The sequence below is a fragment of the Parambassis ranga genome, chromosome 1, assembly GCF_900634625.1.
Source record: "Parambassis ranga chromosome 1, fParRan2.1, whole genome shotgun sequence".
Classification (NCBI taxonomy): domain Eukaryota; kingdom Metazoa; phylum Chordata; class Actinopteri; family Ambassidae; genus Parambassis; species Parambassis ranga.
In genome coordinates, this window is record NC_041022.1 from 10223806 (window position 1) to 10243334 (window position 19529).

Genomic DNA, 19529 nt, shown 5'->3' on the forward strand with positions numbered 1-19529 from the left:
GTAAATAAGGGGATAATAACATCTAGGTGGGTCCATCTTGATAATAAATTATTAACGTATTTCTGAAAAAGTAAGAGCTAATTGGGTCATACATACACATAGAATTGTCTCAGAGTATCTTTTTTTTTCAATCAATAAAGCAGTATGAAACACTTTATTTGCTGAAGAACAAACACTTGATTGTGCTCCTGCAAGATTCACCAAAGCAGGTAAATAATAGAGAAAAGAATAGGTTTCTCAGGTGCTCACTGAGACACTGGTACCAATTTTAAAGTTTTAAGAGAGACTCATTGTTGGAAGAGGTACTGATTATGTCTGCCTTCTGAGACAAACGAACACAACAAATAGCAATGAAGCACAAGGACGGGAACAGCACATCAATCAGTCTGCTACGATTCTGTGGAAGCAGCAGCAAGGAGGAGAGACTATTAACTGACCTCCGGCCCAGGTTTAGTGAGTCTGTGTTACCCATAATATCCTGTTACAGACAGAAATCTCTCCCTTCCTCTAAGAAGCCATCTCTAAATACCTGTGACAGTGGCCTTCACAGTTGAACTGGGGCCTAGATGGCAGTAAGTAAACCTGCCAGTCACCTCCTCCTTTGAAGAAAAAAGAACAGCGGTAATAGGAAAAATAATAATGTAATAAAGCACTTTATGTTATCTCATCATCACTATTCTCCGCAGTGGCTCTTACTCAGCCATGAAAGCACACCTGAGTGCTCTTCACACATGTATATAAGCCATACGTTCACATATATAGACCTTTATACTACACACAGGATTGTTCAGTTACTTGCATGACCACCTTCAGTTACTTGCATTAGCACCTCAGGCTTCTTTGTGAATGTGTGGTATCAACTCCAGGCTGCCCTGTAACAAGTGAAGCATTGGAGAGGACTGCATGATCTTTGAGTGTATGGGGGAAGCGGGGTATAATATACCTCACCGCCTGTAGCAGAGCACAGCACACGAAAGAAACGGATGTTGAAGCCCGAGTCCTTGCACACAAATAGAGGTGCCGCAGAAAATTGGGAATGCAGAGATTGTAGATGACGAGGCAGTTTATTCCTGGCTTTGGCCCTGAAAACCGGTGGAGCTGCTGTGGCTGTGAAAAGTGATAGGAAAGGTACTGGTGCTTGTCAGGAAAACTCAAGGAGATCCCATTTTCAAGGTCTACAAACTAGTTCCTTCCCAAGTAATAGCAACATGTCTCTACTAACGAAAGAGAAAAATATACCATGGAGGTTTGGGGAGGTAATTATCGCAACCATGGCTCACCTACTAATCCCCATTCATTACCCAATGTTTACAACAAAGTGTAATAATAAAGCAAAGTTAATTAGAAATTACAGGGATATAAAATATGCAATTAACATTTAAATTTATGTTTCTTTGTCCTTCCTTCTGCTCTGTGAGGGCTATCTGAGCAGAAAAAGGGTTGGAGGGAAGAAGATGACTTTATTAATTACCCAGCAAGAGCTTGAGTAGGCCCTTTCATATGCTGTGTAGCAGTGTCTCAGACTGATTCCCCCTTGTCTTAATAAAGTTTAAGTCTCACAACACTGCAAGATGTCTAAACTTCCACAGAGACCAGGGGAAATTACATTACACACTGCAGACACGCTCTGTCTACATAGCCAAAGGTGTTGCCATGACACCAGTCTTGGTGCGCTAATAAATATGCAGACAAAGAGTAACAAGGGCTTCTACAGTCAATATAGCTGCCGCAGTTCAGCTGTATATATTACTGACGGACAGATATAAGAATAGGCAGCAAGTGCACTACCCTGCAGATTACTGGCGTCCTTAGAGGTTGGGAGCTGCAGCTAGCACTAGCTCTGCTTAACTCCAAGTGTGTGCAGCTGAATGCCATGTTGAATCAAAGCCACACATAAGCTAGGTTTTAATGTATTGTTAAGACCTTAACATACTAGCTTGTATCCATACATGCATTGTACCAGCCATGTGCAACAACATAAACCTAGGAATGAGGTGAGCATGAGGCTTCTTTGTGTGTCAAAACCATTAAGCTTTGGCTCAGCAGCAAAAACAAAGAAACCCAAGTTTGAATAATCATCATCACTGATGAACCTAAAAGTTTTATATGCCCAACTATTTCTGAAAACACAACATCCACACACATTCGAGCAACCAACAACCTCATTCAAGGGACGTTCATAATGCTGCTAAGTCAGCTAAATATCAAATAAGTCAGGTAGCTAACTTAAATGCTTAAATGCAAGACGACATCTTTCCTAAAATACCAACCTTTCCTTTTCATATCTGTTCACATCTCCTTTTACAAAGCCTGTGGGGGTTGATTTACACACAGGGTTTGCTGGGAAGAATGAGAAAACATGAGATCCCACTGGCACAAGCAGGCACAGAGGGACACATGCAACACTAGCCTTACACTTTCAATTTTCAAAGAATAACCTCCCTACACATCGAGAAATCTGCTTTCTTTTGAAACCCAAATGATGTACGGGTGTTCCATTGAAAATGCACACAGTCTTGCAGATACTGAGGGACTAAACTACAGTATGCAGAGAGAAGGATCGAATGATAGAGAGCACCAGAAATGTGGAGCTCTCTGACATAGTAACGCTAACGCATAGTAACTGACAAAGAATGCAGGCTCAAGGTTTTTACTAGTATGTCCTGCGGCAGGTTGGCAATCTGTAGAGAATTAGGTCTTTTCCCAGTGGGATGCTTCACCTGTGGGCTGGCAAGGAGAGAAGAACACCAGTGAGAACTAATTAAATCATGTCCTCTGCTGTGATTCTTTATCAGACAGGTATGTATCAGTTTTTATGTGTCATTCAGTGAGGATGACGGGCTTGCTTTTTCCCCCCTCCACCTCATTAAGCTACTCATACATAGGCAAAATTTCTCTTCTACTTATTCACTAATTCAGTTTCTTATCTGATTAATATAGTGTTCTTAAAAGCTTAACTTAGGGTTGTAAATTAAGTTTCATGATCTAGAAATTTTATGCATGAAAAACAGTGTCAAGGTCATATTAATAAAGAAGTTTTTATCCCCAAATTCACCTTAGCTATAGCCGTACAAAAAACATCAACCTCTGGCTCTCTAAGAAACACAGGCTTTACAATACAATGGAGTGTAAAGACCTTTATAACACTAACTCACAATCACATGTTCTAAACCATTCTCTGAAACTCAATTTTGTAACAATTGTTCCATTTAATAAGACTGTTTACTGAATCCTGACTATAGCTTGTCGTAGTTGCTTGGCAACCTTAACAAAAATGGCTTTATGTTGTGTTTTAATAAAAGAAAAAGCCAGATATTTATGATCAGACCCCTTAGGTGGAATAGCAGCAGATCATTGTGTCTGCAGGGAGTCACACGTTTGAAAACAACAACTGAGGGAAAAAAATAAGCCACTGCAAGATGATTTGACGAAGACAAGGGCAAAAGATTGGGACTAAAGGGAGAACAAGGAGGCAGCCAATTACTGACCACAACACAACATCTAATATATTAGATATTCAACTTGGCAGCAATGTATAAGCATGATGTCTCTTGGAAGCAGGTCAAGGTCTTTATGATTCCAAAAAGACAAGAACAGGTCTGTGCAGATGATGTCTTTGAATATTTGAGTATCTGCATGTGTAGCAGTATAAACCACAGAGAAAGAGAGATGGTTGTTTTGATTGATTACAGTTTGGATAGTGACAACACAACTTGCAGAAACACCCAACCAGGTGCTGTGAATGTGTGTAAATTACTACAAAACTACAAAACACCAACTGGTGATCAATATGTTGTTTATGGAGATATCTGATAATGACAATGACAGCAACCAGAGCAGTGAGTAATAGAAAATATTACTGTTGGGCAGCGCTTTCCAAGAACCCATTTATTTTAGTGTTATTGCTAACTTGTATGCTAACATGTATGTTCTCCTAACTGACAAAAGGTACACTGAAGTATGACTATGTATTATTTAAGTCTCTATTAGGGCTATACTATAGATACAATATATTTATTCATGTATCTATCTATTTATAAATTCTTCATCTGTGCAGTGATACCAATGCAGGCTTTAGCCCGTTGGGAGAATAACACACCAGGTACTCTGTGATGCTCGAATGTACACAGGTTGAGAGAAGCCATGTCCAGCTTTCTCTGGAGCAGACATAAATATATTTATATCTCCCATAATTGAAAACTGTGCAGGCACATAGGGACTTGTCTATATTTGAATATGAATACACTTCCCTTTTTCATTGGCTTTTTCCATTCTGAATAGCAAAGTGATAACCTCAAGTCTCTCTCACTGCTGCACAATTCAATAGAAATCATTCTGCTAGACACTGCCTCTTTCCCTCCCAATGACCCCGCTCCCTTCAATTTTGGATTTTTTTTTTTTAAATCAACTGTGTTCCAATCAGCACTCCATACATAGGACTTGTGGAACATAGCAAAATCCCTTTAAACCACACTGAAAAAAGGTTTCTACTGTATACACGGGGAAAATGGGCGAGCTTAATATTTTTCCAACCTGCATTTTTTGTCATTTCATTGTACAATAAGCTAAAGAGCTATAGGTTTAACATTGTGCTCATTCTTGCCATTGTAGATTATAGATAGTGAGCACAAATATTCAGGTGGAAAGTGCAAGCCTCAGTATGAATTTAAACAAGTCTAACCTTAACACAACTCTTGAGCGTAGTTATGTCAGAGTTGGCACAAAGCATTCATTGTTGAGATCGTACATAATAAGAAGATATGCAAGTTGTCCAGAACAGCAGTAGGGTCTTTTTGCTATGGGGGAACAGTGAACGCTAACCTATTGCATTATGTAAAATGTATTGTAGTGATAAAATCGGATAAACATAATGTAAAATTACTTTGCCAAACTTTTATTTTAACTATTGCCTTTAGTTATTTCGTAAGAGCATACACAACACTACAAATCAGTAGATTCAATCCCTTTTTTAATTTGAATTTGACCACAGCTGTCATTTGTTTTGTAAGGATACCCTGTTTTTTGTCTATAACTATTATTTCTTTGTCAAAACAAAACACAAGAAACTACTTCTAACGTATGACTGAACAGATGTTGTTAGACATTTCCCAAGTGGGGAAATGTCTAACAAGATTTATATGCTTTTCAATGGTATCAAAAGAAACTTTAGAGCTCAAAAACACAGAAGAACTCACTATTTACTGCCCCCTTCACACTGCAGTCAAAGCTGTGACTGACAGATCAGTGACGACGACACAACAGATTAAACGTGCAAGATTGTTTTAGCCCTCTGTCCTTTTTTATTGACTGCCCCCCTTCTCTGCTAGAACCTTTTTTCCCTTTTTTCCAAAGCTGTTTTGTTGGTTTCTAAACTAATCCTGTAATGCTAAACATGCAGGTTTGCACAACAAATACATTTGCATTTATTTATTTTTAAAGATGTGTCCTGTGGGTGTTTGACCTGGAGAAGTGCGATGGTTTTATGGGTCCCTTGTTTGTCTCATGTTGATACAAGACACAGTCCACAAATGGTTTTACAAATGGATCCTGCTTGTTTAACGGTGGCTGTAATGCACAAACGATTGCAGCCATGCACCTGTGCAGGGGAGGCAAATTGCCTTCTAACTCTGGCTCATTTTCACTTTTTTTTTCATGGCTGCTAATGTGATTGCTTATGTAAATTTTAGAAGAGCTAACAGTGAGGCAGCAGCACAGCGTGGAGCTGGTCATGTCATTCTTTTGTATTAACAGGCTGAACCACCAGGATACCCCACTGAACTGTTTAGTACAATTATAGGTTGATGCAAAGACAGCCCAAAAGACTGAGTGTCATTTGTTAAGCAATATTTTCTACCCACTTTACAATTCAAAAAGCATGAAGTGTCCATAAACAGGCAGATTATATCATCATCTTTAACCAAGATTTACAGTCATGTGCTTAATGCTCAGTTGTTGTCTTTCACATGGTTTGCTAAATGAGAAGGGCTGCATCATCAGAACATCCTCTAGTGAATATAGAACCGAGTATAGAGGATCTGTGTGAAGAGGCAGCAGGGATGAGGAACAAGCAGCCAGTGGGCTTGGCAAGCAAGGGAGGTTCATTTTCAAAAGTTTCAAATTTACTGCTGCAGCTTTTTTGCAAGACAGCTCAGAAGAAATGCACAACCTTCAGCCAAGACATATTTGCTGTGTGATGCCATTGAAACTAAAAGTGAGACAACAACTGCACATAGGAGCAGCATACACTGTGCGGCAGGCGTCATTTCAAGATTTCAAAGACTGGAAAAGGGATAAAAGGCAAGAGATGTGGAACTAACAAGATAAAGACATAATGCCCAGAAAGAAACAGTATGAAAGAGAGCACTCAGTTTCATTGCTGCAAAAAGAATCCTTGACAGTGAAAGGAAATTCTTAATGAAAGATGTTTCATCTGGCTCAAAGTTAAGTTTACAATTTTAACAATAGGTTGAAAAGAGAAGGAAAATGATCAAAATATGAACTTGTCATCATCTTAGAGTTGAAATCTGGCCTCTCTTTGGTCTTTATTGAGCTTAATATGTATATATGTGCATTACATTTTTGTAAAACATTGATCTACTTGCAGTCACTACATTTCCCTGCAATAGGAACTTCAAACAAAACTAGTTTTTGTGTATGACAGAACAGAGGAGAGGAACTGGCTTCAGTTAGTATCTAGCAGAGCTGAGCTCGAGATGATCACTGTGTGAATGTACATACTGCCACAGAACTCTCCATTATCTCAAAATGACAGCTAAATTGGCCTGTCAACAAAGCTACATTCATCTAAGCAACTTCACTGGTGCATTAGTACATCTTCCAAACATAAATCGAGGATATGGGACATCTCTTCCATTCTGCTGCACTATTCATACAGCCAGCCCTATTGAACTTAGTAGCCAGGGCTACTTAAGTATTTTTAGGACTGCATAAGTTGAAGTGGGAAAAAAAAACAAAAAAAAAACAAAACAACAAAGCCGAGTGCATTAAGAGATCAAATCCCTAATATGGTGGTGGCTTACGATTGATGGTGTGTTATTAATTCTAAGACCCTCTTTTGGCTGATTCAACTTCAGCTTCGCCTGTTGCTCCAGTGAAGAGGAATGGAAACTTATTATGGAGCAGCCTCTCCATCTACTCAACAATAGTCTGTTTAAAGAATACTGCATATGATGATTCAAATAAGTTTGTATCTACGCATTAAAAAAAACATCACTTTTACCAAATAATAATAACTAATTAGTTGTTTTATAGTTTATGGCGTGGTTCTGTTCCAGAATCTCTCTACCTTCCTATATGCATGTGCTGCAGTTGGGCAGAAGACATTCTTATACCCTTCTGTGTGCATACACCCACCTAGAATGGCCTGAGGTCTTGGTGAGCCTCTACATATACAAGTATGGCTGTACACTTTAAGAAGGAGGGTGACTCCCTGTGGTGGAGGCTGGATCCCAGGCTTCTGACAGCCAGTGGACCTCCAACTAGGGGTGGTAATTCAAGGAAAGCCTAAGGCAGTTGGAAAATCAGCAGACTTACTTTATTTTAGAGGCTTATACTAGAGACTGTTAGGTACAAAAAAGAATCTGCTTTGCATTTCAATAGTGCCAAACTAGCTTGGGAGCTTAGCAACATAAGGACAGAATATCAGACAAGCAGCTCATTTATAATCTTTTGTTTAGGTTTTAGATCCACCAGGAGTTCTATGCCAAATATATCCCTACGCACAGCAGAACTCTGCTTTTATGTATACTTGTGCATGCCTACATTATTGGTCAAAGCATGAATATGTGTGGGAGAAATGTTGCATTTTAAAAAGTTATTAAAATCTTTCCTAACAACTGCTGCCTTAAATGACAAGCAAGGACTATCAATTTGAACTTAAACCTTTTCTGCTTGTTCTGTTTATACATGTACCTGCATAATACAAGACACATTTGACCAGTACACTTAAATCTTTAGCCCCTGAGCAGAACTGAGTGGGCAAGCTGGCATGTGAGGTTCCTACAGAGAAGGACCTTGACTGGAAGGCAAAATACCTTTAAAAAAGTAATTTGCTGCACCCACTCAGAAATCAGTGTTATGCTGAGAGAGGCCTTATGATGATGTGAGAAATTTCAGTTCCTGCTGCCATTTGATTTAGAATAGCAGTCCATATATGGAGAGAGTACTTAGAAAATATTCACTCTTTTGTTAATCAGTTCTTTCTGTCTGAGAACATCAGCCAAGAAAAAACAGCTTGGGTGTTTTAAGTAAGAAGCAATACTGACATCTTTAAGATTTCTTTGGAAACATATTTTGTATTAAAAATGGGGATATATTGTCAACTATATTGTCTGTATATGAGTGCAGAGAAGGTGTCATAGTTGAAGACACTGTACTGTCCAAACAGTCAGCCACAGTGTATGGCTCAAGAAATGTAGCACATAGAGGGTGTGGTTGCAAGAGGATACAGCCAGCGGTGACCATCCATCCAGAATTTGCACCACTGAAATCCAAGAGTGGTGGTGCATTTGCTATGCTCTCAAATGCTACAACACTTTCAGTATGCCCCGTTTTTTGTTGGAACAGCGTCACTATCGCAGATCACAAGAAAGTTTATGTGTGCCTTATGATGCAGGACAGTTTTACTCCCTGATTTTGACAGAGGTGTCCAGAGGGCAAGACACACAGATAAAGAGATAAACTGGAAAAGTATGTGGTGACACGTTGGAGACCTTTTCCTAAATGTCTGCAGTAGCTGTCACCCAGTTTAAGCCATCTTTATGGAGTTAGAGAAAAAGAGATGTTTTAGTGCATTTTTTACTCAAACTGAAATGGCACACCAGGTTGTTGATTAAGCATCAGCTCCCAGTGTGCAATGCATCATGGCAGGAACAGCAATAAAATGTGTGTAAATTAATCATTTTTTTTTCATTAAAGGAAGACATGGAGAACTTCATTGCATCAACAACTATTGCTATACACCCTGCCTTAACAACCACAGAGTGGGGCTGTATTCTTTTAAATAAAAGTGAATATTTGCTATGGATGTATTATTGCACTAAACTATCTGATGTGATATGGTAAATGTCCCAAAGTATTCTCATTGTGTTGTGTGCATTATGGAGACATTTGAATCCACATTGCCAAAGTGTCTTGGCAGAACATCAGCCTCGTCTAACAAGACCTAATCTATAACTGGAAATAAACAACTAGAGTTGAGTAATTCTTGAAAGCTGAAAACTGAGCTTTACGGAAAGAGTTTTTTGGACTGACCAGTTTACCAATCACCCCTCCCACTCTGTCTGCACCTCATTTGTACCTGATTGCCATAAAGACAAGACAGGCAGTGGCTAATTACTGTACAGCAACAAACAAACCAATACCTCTATCTCCCTGGTCATGTCCCATTACTTCAGCTTAGTTCCCCTATTCATATTTCTCTTGACAGGTGCATCTGTCCATGGAGAATGAGGCAGTGGTGTAATCGGCAAGCAGAGGATGTTGTAATTAAGAGGTGTACCTCTGGGCTAACACGTGGTTCAGCCAAGGTGAAGATGACAGTGGGAGCGGAGTTTCACTAAACACAACAGGGTTTCTGTCAATAACATTGCAGCTTGGTATTTTGTGTAATTTATTAGGGTCTGTGTGCATCTGTACATGATTGGGCACCTCTGAGTGTTTATATCTGACCTTCCATTGCTAAGTATCAGCAGGTGAGAAGCAGATACTTAGCATCCTCTCAGAGGTAACTATAAAATGCATTGAACACCCACATTTTCATGATGGAAGAAGGCATACAGAGGAACACAGTGGCAAACTGTGTGTGTATATGTGTGTGTGTGTGAGCAAAGAAGAGGAAAGTGGGGAGAGAAATAAGAGAGAGCCTGAAATGAGACAGCAAGGATGAATGCACAGATTGATATAGCAATTACCAAGAAAGCTATCCCTCAGTTAGGAATACATCTACATACATTAGAGCCAGGTTTCTCCCCAGCCACTGTCCCTGAAGCAGGTCCAGCAGTATCTCATACACAAACGGAGCATGCGGAAAGGTCATCACTGTGTATAAACAATGAAGGCTGCATCTTTTGTGTATGTTACTCATACCTCCACACAGTGAAGTCCATCATATTGGCAATCATCTTCACATACACTATAGGGTATATTACATAAGAAACACAGGCAAAGATCGGCACCTACAGACTATTCCGATGTCTGTGATGTGTGTCATCCCATAAATATAAACGTGTCCAATTACCTGTCAGCACACAGATGGACACGTAGAGTATCAGGAAGACACTTGGAGGCAATGCTCACTGCAGTCCGATTCAAAGAACAGGTTGTTGTTGCACATTTTCTCTGGGCTTGAGAGTAAATCTGGTTATAGTTACCCCATAATGTATGCAGAGCGAGGACCGGCATATGCTTGTGCAGTGCGACTACATGCCCTGCAATATATGCAGGAGAGTTTTGCATAAAAACACAATGCTGCTACCAAATGAGCTCAGGGTACGCATGTAAGCATGCTAGTATTTCAAACACCTCTAAGACACATCAGACGATGAGAGAGAAAAGAGCAGAGAAAGAGAAGAGGGAGGTGTGTGTGTTAGGGGGCTAGAGAAATGCTGTGTAAATAACCCCCTAAAAAACAAGAAATGGGTAGAGGACAAAAAAAGCATGGTAAAATTATCCAATGCGACTCAGATATCTGCCACAGGCTCAAAGCCTGCATGGGTATGCATGTCTGCACAGCGTGTGAATGAAATATGTTTTTGTGTGTACCCGTGCGTACCTGTGTGTGTACCGCGCATTAGTAGGCACTGAGCAGTGCTCTTGTGTCGGGAGCTGTATACACAAGTTGTGATGTCGAAACAGGACTGGGATGAGGAAGAGTATAGCACACGTCTGCTAAGTGTGTCATCCTCTCTTTGTAGTTGTGGGGAAGAAAAGAAATCTTCACTATCTAACAGATGTGGGCTTATGGGTCATATTGGAGCGGCTGTTCCTGGTAATCTAATAATGAATTCCCTTTGACAAAGCTTAATTCAAGGATCTGCATACATCAAAACATCTCCGAATCATGAAATAGCTTCCGTCTCATTAATGGTACAATACCACGCAAGGTGATGCAGGCTCTTGCTCAGAGCAGGGCTGAAAATCTCTGTTTCTAAGGACTTGCAGGAAAAAGGGGATAAAAATGGAAAAGATAGAGGGAGGGTGGGGAATATGAAAGGAAATAAAAAAAGAGAGACAAGCATTAAAAGTAATTAAACACTGCCATCTGCTGGGCACACTATGAACAACCTGTGTGCCTTGAGGCTGAGGCTAATGTATTTGAACAGCTGCACCTTTGACCACCTGTTTGCACTGATCCTCACAAAGCGGATGTGACACACAAAGGACACTGTGCAGGTCCGGACCTGACATAATAATGAGGTAAAAAAAACTTTCAAATTCAAACAGTGCAATGGTGTATATGTGCACAGAAGGAAGCAAATGTAATTTAGTGGTTGAAAGAGAAGAATGAAAGCTTGAGGACGAGGCAATCATTTTGATGCAATCACAATTATGTTAAAAGACACCACCCCCCATCTTTTCCCCACTCCTCCTGGCTCATGTAATCGAAGGCAGCAGCAGCAGCAGCAGCGGAAAAAAAGGGAGACCATCTATAACTCATACTTGTGCTGGCAGGCTTTTCCGAGCTCAGTTACATTACCGGAGTCATAGTGTATCTTGTATTTCTTTATACTAAAAAGGTCTCTGTGAGAAGTACTTTACTTTGTTGCTGTTCACTGCTGACGCCTTTATGAGACACTTCAAATAAGTGTGAGAGAGCAGGAACGACCAACAGAGTCACATTTTAAAAAGGCTGCATCAGTTGCCTCCTGCTTTTGACTGCACAAAGATAAAGAGGCTCAAAGTGGGAAAATGAAAAAGAGCCCAAGAGAGATTTTTTTTGCATGTTATAATGTGCACAGCAGTTACCAGATGAGAGAGGCAGTCTGTCTTTTTATGCAGCCTGTGAACAATCTTCTTGTATGAAGGTATGTGTTTCTTTATTCAGATATGTATTAAAAAAAAGATCACTGTACACCACTGTATTTTCTACTTCAGGTCTGGCATATTTTAAGTTCTTTAAATCTAATAGGATCACCACATTGTGTATCTGTACTGTGACCTAAAAAATCCAAGCATGTGTGTGCTACAGTGCGTCTTTCCCCACATTCCCCGTAGGGCCTCGACTCCATCTGTCTTCCCACTGAGTTCAGATCTCCAAATAAAGACTTTCATTCCAACATGACAGGGCTTTTCCTGCATAGCGAATTTAAAGGTGCCTATGCTCAAACACTGTGCAGCCTATACAAAACCTTGACCATGACAGCAATTACAGAACCCATTTTACACAGTGTATAAGAAAATATGTTGGTGCAAACTGTTTTTGTGAAAGTGCAGTCAGCTGTGCTTGACAGAGAGGTGAACAGGATATAGATCAGGGTGACTGACTACAGAAGCTAATTAGCACTGGCTATTATGATTGCTTCACATGTGTAGCTAAAAATGTCATCGCTGTGCAATAAGATAATACTATCAACAAAGACTTCAACCATTTTACAGAACAATAAAGTATAAGCCAGCTATGCTGAGCAACATCGAGTGCAGTTTTTAGACTAGCTAAAAGAATATCACCCCAAGCTGGTGATACTTTAATGCTGAATACTGATTGGTTGAAAGGTTTGCTTGAACCAAAGCAGCGTTCACAACAAGAAAGCACCGACAGAAACAACTGCCATAGAAGCACAACTAACAGCAATATACCCTACCACATCATATCTCACATCCCCCTATTTGTGGCAACACTGCCCAAACAATAGAAATAAATGAACTATGTCAGGCTTAATTATACATATATGCAAGAGTGTGATATGGGCATTAGATGTTTTGAACTATAAACTACTGGTTGTAACATCATCATGTTAAATTGTCCTTATCTTATTCATAGTCAGTTCAAAAATACATCTATGGGGGACTTTTTTTCAAAAATTAAATAGGGCAGTTAATGTTCAGCAGAATGTTTTGTGTGCTTCATTTTTAATCATGAAAACCACTGGCATTTCCATAGCCAATTAAAATGACTAAAACTAGACTAAAATTCAGCCTAAGGTCTGGTGTCAATTACTTCTAATGATGTGAAAAATAGAAAGGTTAACTTATAAATTTTAAAGTTAAACCTTACCCCACAAGTATATACCACTTGAAAAATTGTGTTTTGAATATCTCTAATGAGGAAAAGTTCAATGTAAAAGGTGAACGGGGGGCTAATGTTGTCTATTTGTTATATACCAAATAATTGGCGCTGAAACTGACTGAATGTGAACTGTTGCTGACCTTCCTCTCTCTACTAATAGATCCTGTACCTCGGTGAAGTTGACTTTATTCCAAAATAATTTTGGATGTCTGTTTAAAAAAAAAAAAAAAAAAAGACGAGGTCATTCTTTCTCTTCTGTCTTATTCATAAGCTGCCCTTTCACTCTAGCTATAGACTTGTCTGTGTGCCCAGCATTTAAAAAGTCTTGTCTAACCTTTAGTGTCAGGATCTGTACATATTCAGGAGCTGCTGAGACAACGTGCCTAACATCCTGGTCACCTTTTTTTTTATTTCATCTGTCAAATATATATCATTTATTAAAATAGAAAAGAATCTGCATAGCAGGTAATCTATATTCACTTTTTTTAACACATGACTGCACATTTCTGACATTAAGAGAGAGGAGACAAAAGGTACTCAGTGTTCTTTTATTCAGAACACAGAGGGTGGTGGAGATAACTCCTAAGTAAGTCATTATGTCCTTTAGTTACACATCTGCATGTCTGTGTGACTGAGTGTCCTCTAATTGTCTAAGTGGAGGCTGTACAAAGCAGCAGTAACAAAGCCGGATCACAACCAATAGTCTGCGCATGATGTTGATCCGTTTTGTCCTATCTGTTAATGAAACGAGCACCATTGTACTACAGCGTGTTAATACACCTACTGTTGTCTGTTATTGTGTCACAGCCTGTGCTATGGTCAGCTCTGCCATCCATGAATCAAACCATAGCAGAAATGTCAAAAGGATGAGAAACAGATCGATGCTAACTCGGGACAGGAGAAAAAACACAATGATCCTACAGGGCAGCATCCGAAGCAAACGTGTGCAGGAGTCAGCGAAGACAAACAGCCTACAGCTATCATTGTACAATAACATATAAACTATATTCAATATGTAATGCCTTATAAAGACATGTGCACAAACCACAAAGCCTATGCACAGTCATGCACTAAATTCTGCAAAGTGCCATGCCTCAAAACTCAGAAATATCAGTTCATTACAATTCTAAGAGGACCTGCCCGTAGTCTGTGTCTCTGTTGAAAGTTGGGAATTAAACATGCACCAGCTTCAGGAGCACAGAGTGCTAAACAGAGGGCAATTTGTCTCATTTAACTTCTGCCTGTCTACCTGCTGAATGGAATTAAATTATGCATACTGTTTGCTTTTCAGAAAAGCTGCACTGTTTTACATAAAAAAACACAGTCAATATGATTACAACAGGCCACGGCCTCTTGCAAAAATAATAGGGCAGCATGTTCAGAGGATACTATCTAGGTCTTAGTGATTCATTTACTGTCTTGCACGGCAGCACCTAGTCTAAATGTTAGGTACTTGCAACTCCCAATCAACACCACAAGGTGTCACTAACATACTGTAATGTAGCAATTTCAAGGGCAAAAAAAACACAAGGCAAACTGCAAATCTGGAAATAATATTGATTTTTGCCATAACATGAGCATGTAATTTATTTATGGAAAAAGGAATGACTCCTACTGAACAAACAAAGAAAATAAATGACTGAGAGGATTGATAAGGGTTTTGGCCTGTGGTAGAAGAAGGCATGTTCAGGAAATCTAACACATTAATAAAATCTAACACATTAACAAAAAAATATATATATGTGTGTGTGTATGTGTGTGTGTGTGTACTGTATATTCCCTATGATTTCAATTTCATAGCAATGCCTACTTCGATGTACTTGAAAGTCTGTGATCAACAGCCAGAGTGTATTCATTAAATATAATAGTGATCTCAAAAGTACATATTGTATTGCATGCATAAAAATGCATAAAACATCATGCCTATGGCTCCCAATTAGCGAAACCCCCAAGCCTTTCAAAACTTAAGCAGCATTTTTTCGTGTGTCTTCCTCTGATTCTGTTTGACTTTGGAGACGGTAATGAAGGCTCTGTGGGAGCTCAACAACATCAGCATCAAATACATGGAGAAATTAAAAGGTGCAATAAGGTTTTGGGCAAAGTAAAGCTTTTTTTTTTTATACAGCTGTGTAAGGACTAAAAATGTTAAAAAAACAAGTACATATTGATTTCACAATCACCACGCAATATGATTCAGTGGAGTAGTAACGCACAAGCACAAAGGCCAAATAACATTAATATTAACTGATTGCCAGCAAATGTATAAAGATTGTTTCTTCCTACAGCGAGGCTACACTGTGGCTCAATGTTGTGGTAGGTTTGCTCTGTAGCATGAAGCAAAAAACTAAATATTGCGACTATCTGTAATGCGATTCTAAAACTACGTCTAATGCATATTTAATGAGTTTACAGTACAGTGTGTAAAATTGCAGTTACAGTGCAGTGGAGAGCATCGGTACAGTATAGTAATGTGGAGCAGTTCTGCATGTGTCAGCTAATTGTTTTCAAATCTATATGCAAATACAGTCTTGGCCTCATCGGTAGGCAAATTTATAGCTGACGAAATTTGACACATAATAGTACTGAGAACTGATGGTCTTCTGTCTAACTGGACACTAGCCAGAATGTTTGTTTTTTTATGATGCTGTTTATACAGAAACATGTCACGGCTGATCCTGATCAAGCATCAAGAGGGCAATCAGCAAAAAAGCCTTAAACTTCGATGTTTCACTGTCAGCATGTCATCACTAGATGGCAGCAGAGACTCAGTGTTATAAGAAAGCTCAAACTGTGTTTGTCTGGAGTTTGTATTATTCGGATAAAAATTGGACAACAATCCAGAAAAAGGACAAGTCCACACATTCTTCCTTGTTTTATCTAGTATTTCTCCAATGATCATGAAAATTCAGTATCAATTCTTTTAGTTTGCACCAGCATTTGAACTATTGGTCAGTAAATAATCTTAAATAAGGGAAAGCCCCCATCTTAAATATCAAACAGCAAAATGTCAGTATATCGTTATACTATTTTCACTGCCTGTCTCACAGAAGCCTTGACCTCAATGAGCTTTCAATACACAATAGAAAAGCACAGTTGGTGTGTTGGTGTCTCTGTGTATATGAATAACATTAAATATTGAAAGAAGAAAAGAATTCTTGCTGACTTACATCAAATTCGTTGAGGGCGGCAGCCAGTTCTCCTATGCCAGCATGGCCATGCTTTTCGTCAGTGGGTGAGGTAGCCTGAGCGGCACTAGAGATGCCTCCTATGGCCTCCTGGACCTGCTTAAACACGTAATCTCGGTTGGCGCGCGTGGCCGCCACATCTGGATGGCGCAGGAAGGCCTGTGAGGCCGTGTACAGCATGGTGGCGTTTTTCTTAAGGGCCCCACGTGCAGCTGCCATTTCATCTCTACACTGGGGGTCTTTCAGCTCCTGTGAAAAAAATGATAAAGGGTTCTCAGGTAAGCATCAGGCATTTACATCAGGTTTCAGTTCAGGACATTTGTCCCATCTGATGAACTGGGATTTCTCCATCTGAAATAGATCCCTCACAATATACTTGAAAGTGGACTTGAATAACTTTGATTAGTGTGACAACAAATAACAAACAAATGTTTGTTCTGTGTTCCAATACTTTAATGTCCCTTAGAGCACATGTGTCAAATTCAAGGGCCAAATCTGGTCAGCTGCAATGTTCCACCTAGCCCACACTACTATGTCCAAAACATGTATGATCCAGCCCAAATCTTTTTTGTAAATATAAAATTTTATTTTTTTTATATACATTTTATCTACCTACAACATTCCACTGAATAACACCGCAGTAATATTAAACAAAAATGATTTATTTTGGGCAGTTCAAATCATCAGATCATAGGTAGGCGCTCCTACTAAGGCCGTTACACATAAGCTCTGAGTTTTAATTGCTGTACAGCTGTGAACAATAAGGTGTTTCAAACTGAAAAGAAAAGTGGATGGTGGCCACAGTGGACACAGCAGTATATTTTAGGGAGTTCTGTGAAAACAAAAGCTGCCTAATGTGCGAAGAAAAAGTCCTTGAGGAAAATAATCTCGACTAAACACAGATAACAGAAGGATCAGGGAGACGAAAAGAGAAACGAGGCACACAGCTACAGAGGGGGCTAACATCTTAGCAAAAGGTTTTTTTCATACAGTCAGTTTGGCGGTGAGTACCATAAACAGTGAGTGATAAGTTTTGAGTTTGACACTCATGTCCTAGAGGAAGGCTTTCTACCTGTGAAAACTTCTTTAACTTTTATCCCACAATGCTCCATCACATCATTATGGTTCATTATGTGTGTACTTGCCTTAATAGGATGATGACTTTTATGCTAATTAAAGTGCATTTAATTGTGGAGTTGCTGTCAGAGTCTGACACCCACCAACATCTTGCTAGTGAGGAACTGATGCAGTGTACAAATTAGATTATGGGTACATTTTTAACAACTTGTAAGTAGATTACTTAAAACTTTGTGGTGAGTTTAAGTTTGTAGTGCTCTCATAGTGGCTTAAAAACAACACGTTGTCATTCATCAGCATCTGTTCACCAAAACAGAGAAAGCCAGAGTACAAACAGTTTGTTTTTAATTTGGAAGAATGATGCAAGAGACACAGGGCCTTCAGTTACCTGCTGTCTCCTGGCTGCCACATAGTTAAGCTTCACCATCTCCTTCCCAAACTCCTTGAAGCGGTTGGCCAGATCCTGCTCATTGGTCGCATTCTTTACTCCCTCCAGGGCTTCCTCTACCTATCACACACACAAACACACATAGACACTAAAAGAAAATCTGTGGGAAAAATGAATCATTAAGTTCCTGAACTGTTCAATACAACAGCGAATTAGTTATTCCCTTTCAGTTATCTCTATCCATTTTGTGCGAACATCTGATTGTAAACTCCATTTTTAGAAAGCGTTGCACAAGATGTGATGCAAAGGAGGAGAGAGAGAGATAACTGTTAAGTGGCCTTTGATGGCAAAGCTTATACAGGCTTGAGTTAAGCCGCTCTGTGGGCCTCAAGAATCAAGCTGAAAAAAAATAAGAACTCGGTGTCTGCGCATTTTTTGAGAGTGGGACAAAAATGACTGAACTGAAGATGAATGCAGGCAGGAGTTGGTTTCAGATTAGACTTTTCCAAAAGCCCATCATTCTTTCAGGCACCCTCTATTAACATCCTATACAAAGCCCCAAGCTACTGTCAAAATAAGTGACTAAGGAAGCTTCGCTCTTCAAATGACTACAGTAAACGAGTGTGTAGTTCATCACATCAGGGTACTACAGTATGATATTACTACAGTATAATCAGATGTGTGTTCCCAGGATTCTGCTCCATGCCTCATCTATATGCAAATGTGTGCAGAGGTGTTGTGATAAAAACGCTTATAGTAGACTAAACAAACACGATCAAGAAGTCCTTTATTTCACATTGGACCCCCTAAAGTACACCTACTTCTTTATGTTACTTGAAAAAAAGGATTTTGATGTGAGAACACATGAGCTTACAGTTCATTGGAGTGAAGGTTACACTTACAATTTTAAGGTGGGCCAGCAGCCTCATAACATCAGCCATGTCAGCGAGGATGAGCAGGCGGGTGACTGCGGACAGCAGGGCGCGGGCAGCCCTGACCATGGTGCCACGTTTCACTGAGGAACATGGGTCATCGGCAAACTCTGATGAGGCAATACGCATTGTCTCTCCTGCAAGAGGAAGGAAGACAATCACCCATAGTAACTCGAGACGGCTTTCAGTTCAGAACTTCTAACAGATTTCACTGCAAGTAACATTTTTAATGATTAACATAAGAAAGTGGGGTTGGAGACATGGTGGTGCACAGAGGGGTGTCCAACACTTTAGTCTAAGCTGCCTTTGGACACCCGGGGGGGGGGCACCCCTTGGCTACGCCTCTGACTGTAATCCCAGACAAAAAAACTACTGCTACAGTAGATTTGATTAACTGTAATTGAGAAACAGCAGGAACCAACTCAATTTTACAACTGTAAAATGTCTCATATTTGAGCAGTGTGGAAAAGAAAAGTGTGTAAAAGGAATTTGAGTTCATGTTGAATCTTCAATATACCGTTAAATGTACATGCATAAACTCTCAACCCAGCACTACACTTACACATAAAACATGTTAAGAGGACCTCTACTTTTATGCTGACTGTTCACATGTTTACCTGCTGCATACATTTGTACCAACGTATCTGAATCTATTCATTCATACATTAACATGTAAATCATTTATGCTCCAGGCACCTAAG

At 39.6% G+C, this 19529-nt stretch overlaps 1 protein-coding gene across 1 annotated transcript in view; it reads right to left on the reverse strand.

The window, feature by feature from the left end:
• Positions 1-19529, reverse strand: part of ctnna2 (catenin (cadherin-associated protein), alpha 2) — a 258840-nt gene that overhangs the window by 197573 nt on the left and 41738 nt on the right. Inside the window, exons 4-6 of the mRNA XM_028406380.1 lie at positions 18799-18965; positions 17897-18016; positions 16414-16680 (exon numbers count right to left, since the gene is read on the reverse strand). Of these exons, the coding sequence (XP_028262181.1) occupies positions 16414-16680; positions 17897-18016; positions 18799-18965 (554 nt within the window). The remainder of the gene's footprint in view (positions 1-16413; positions 16681-17896; positions 18017-18798; positions 18966-19529) is intronic.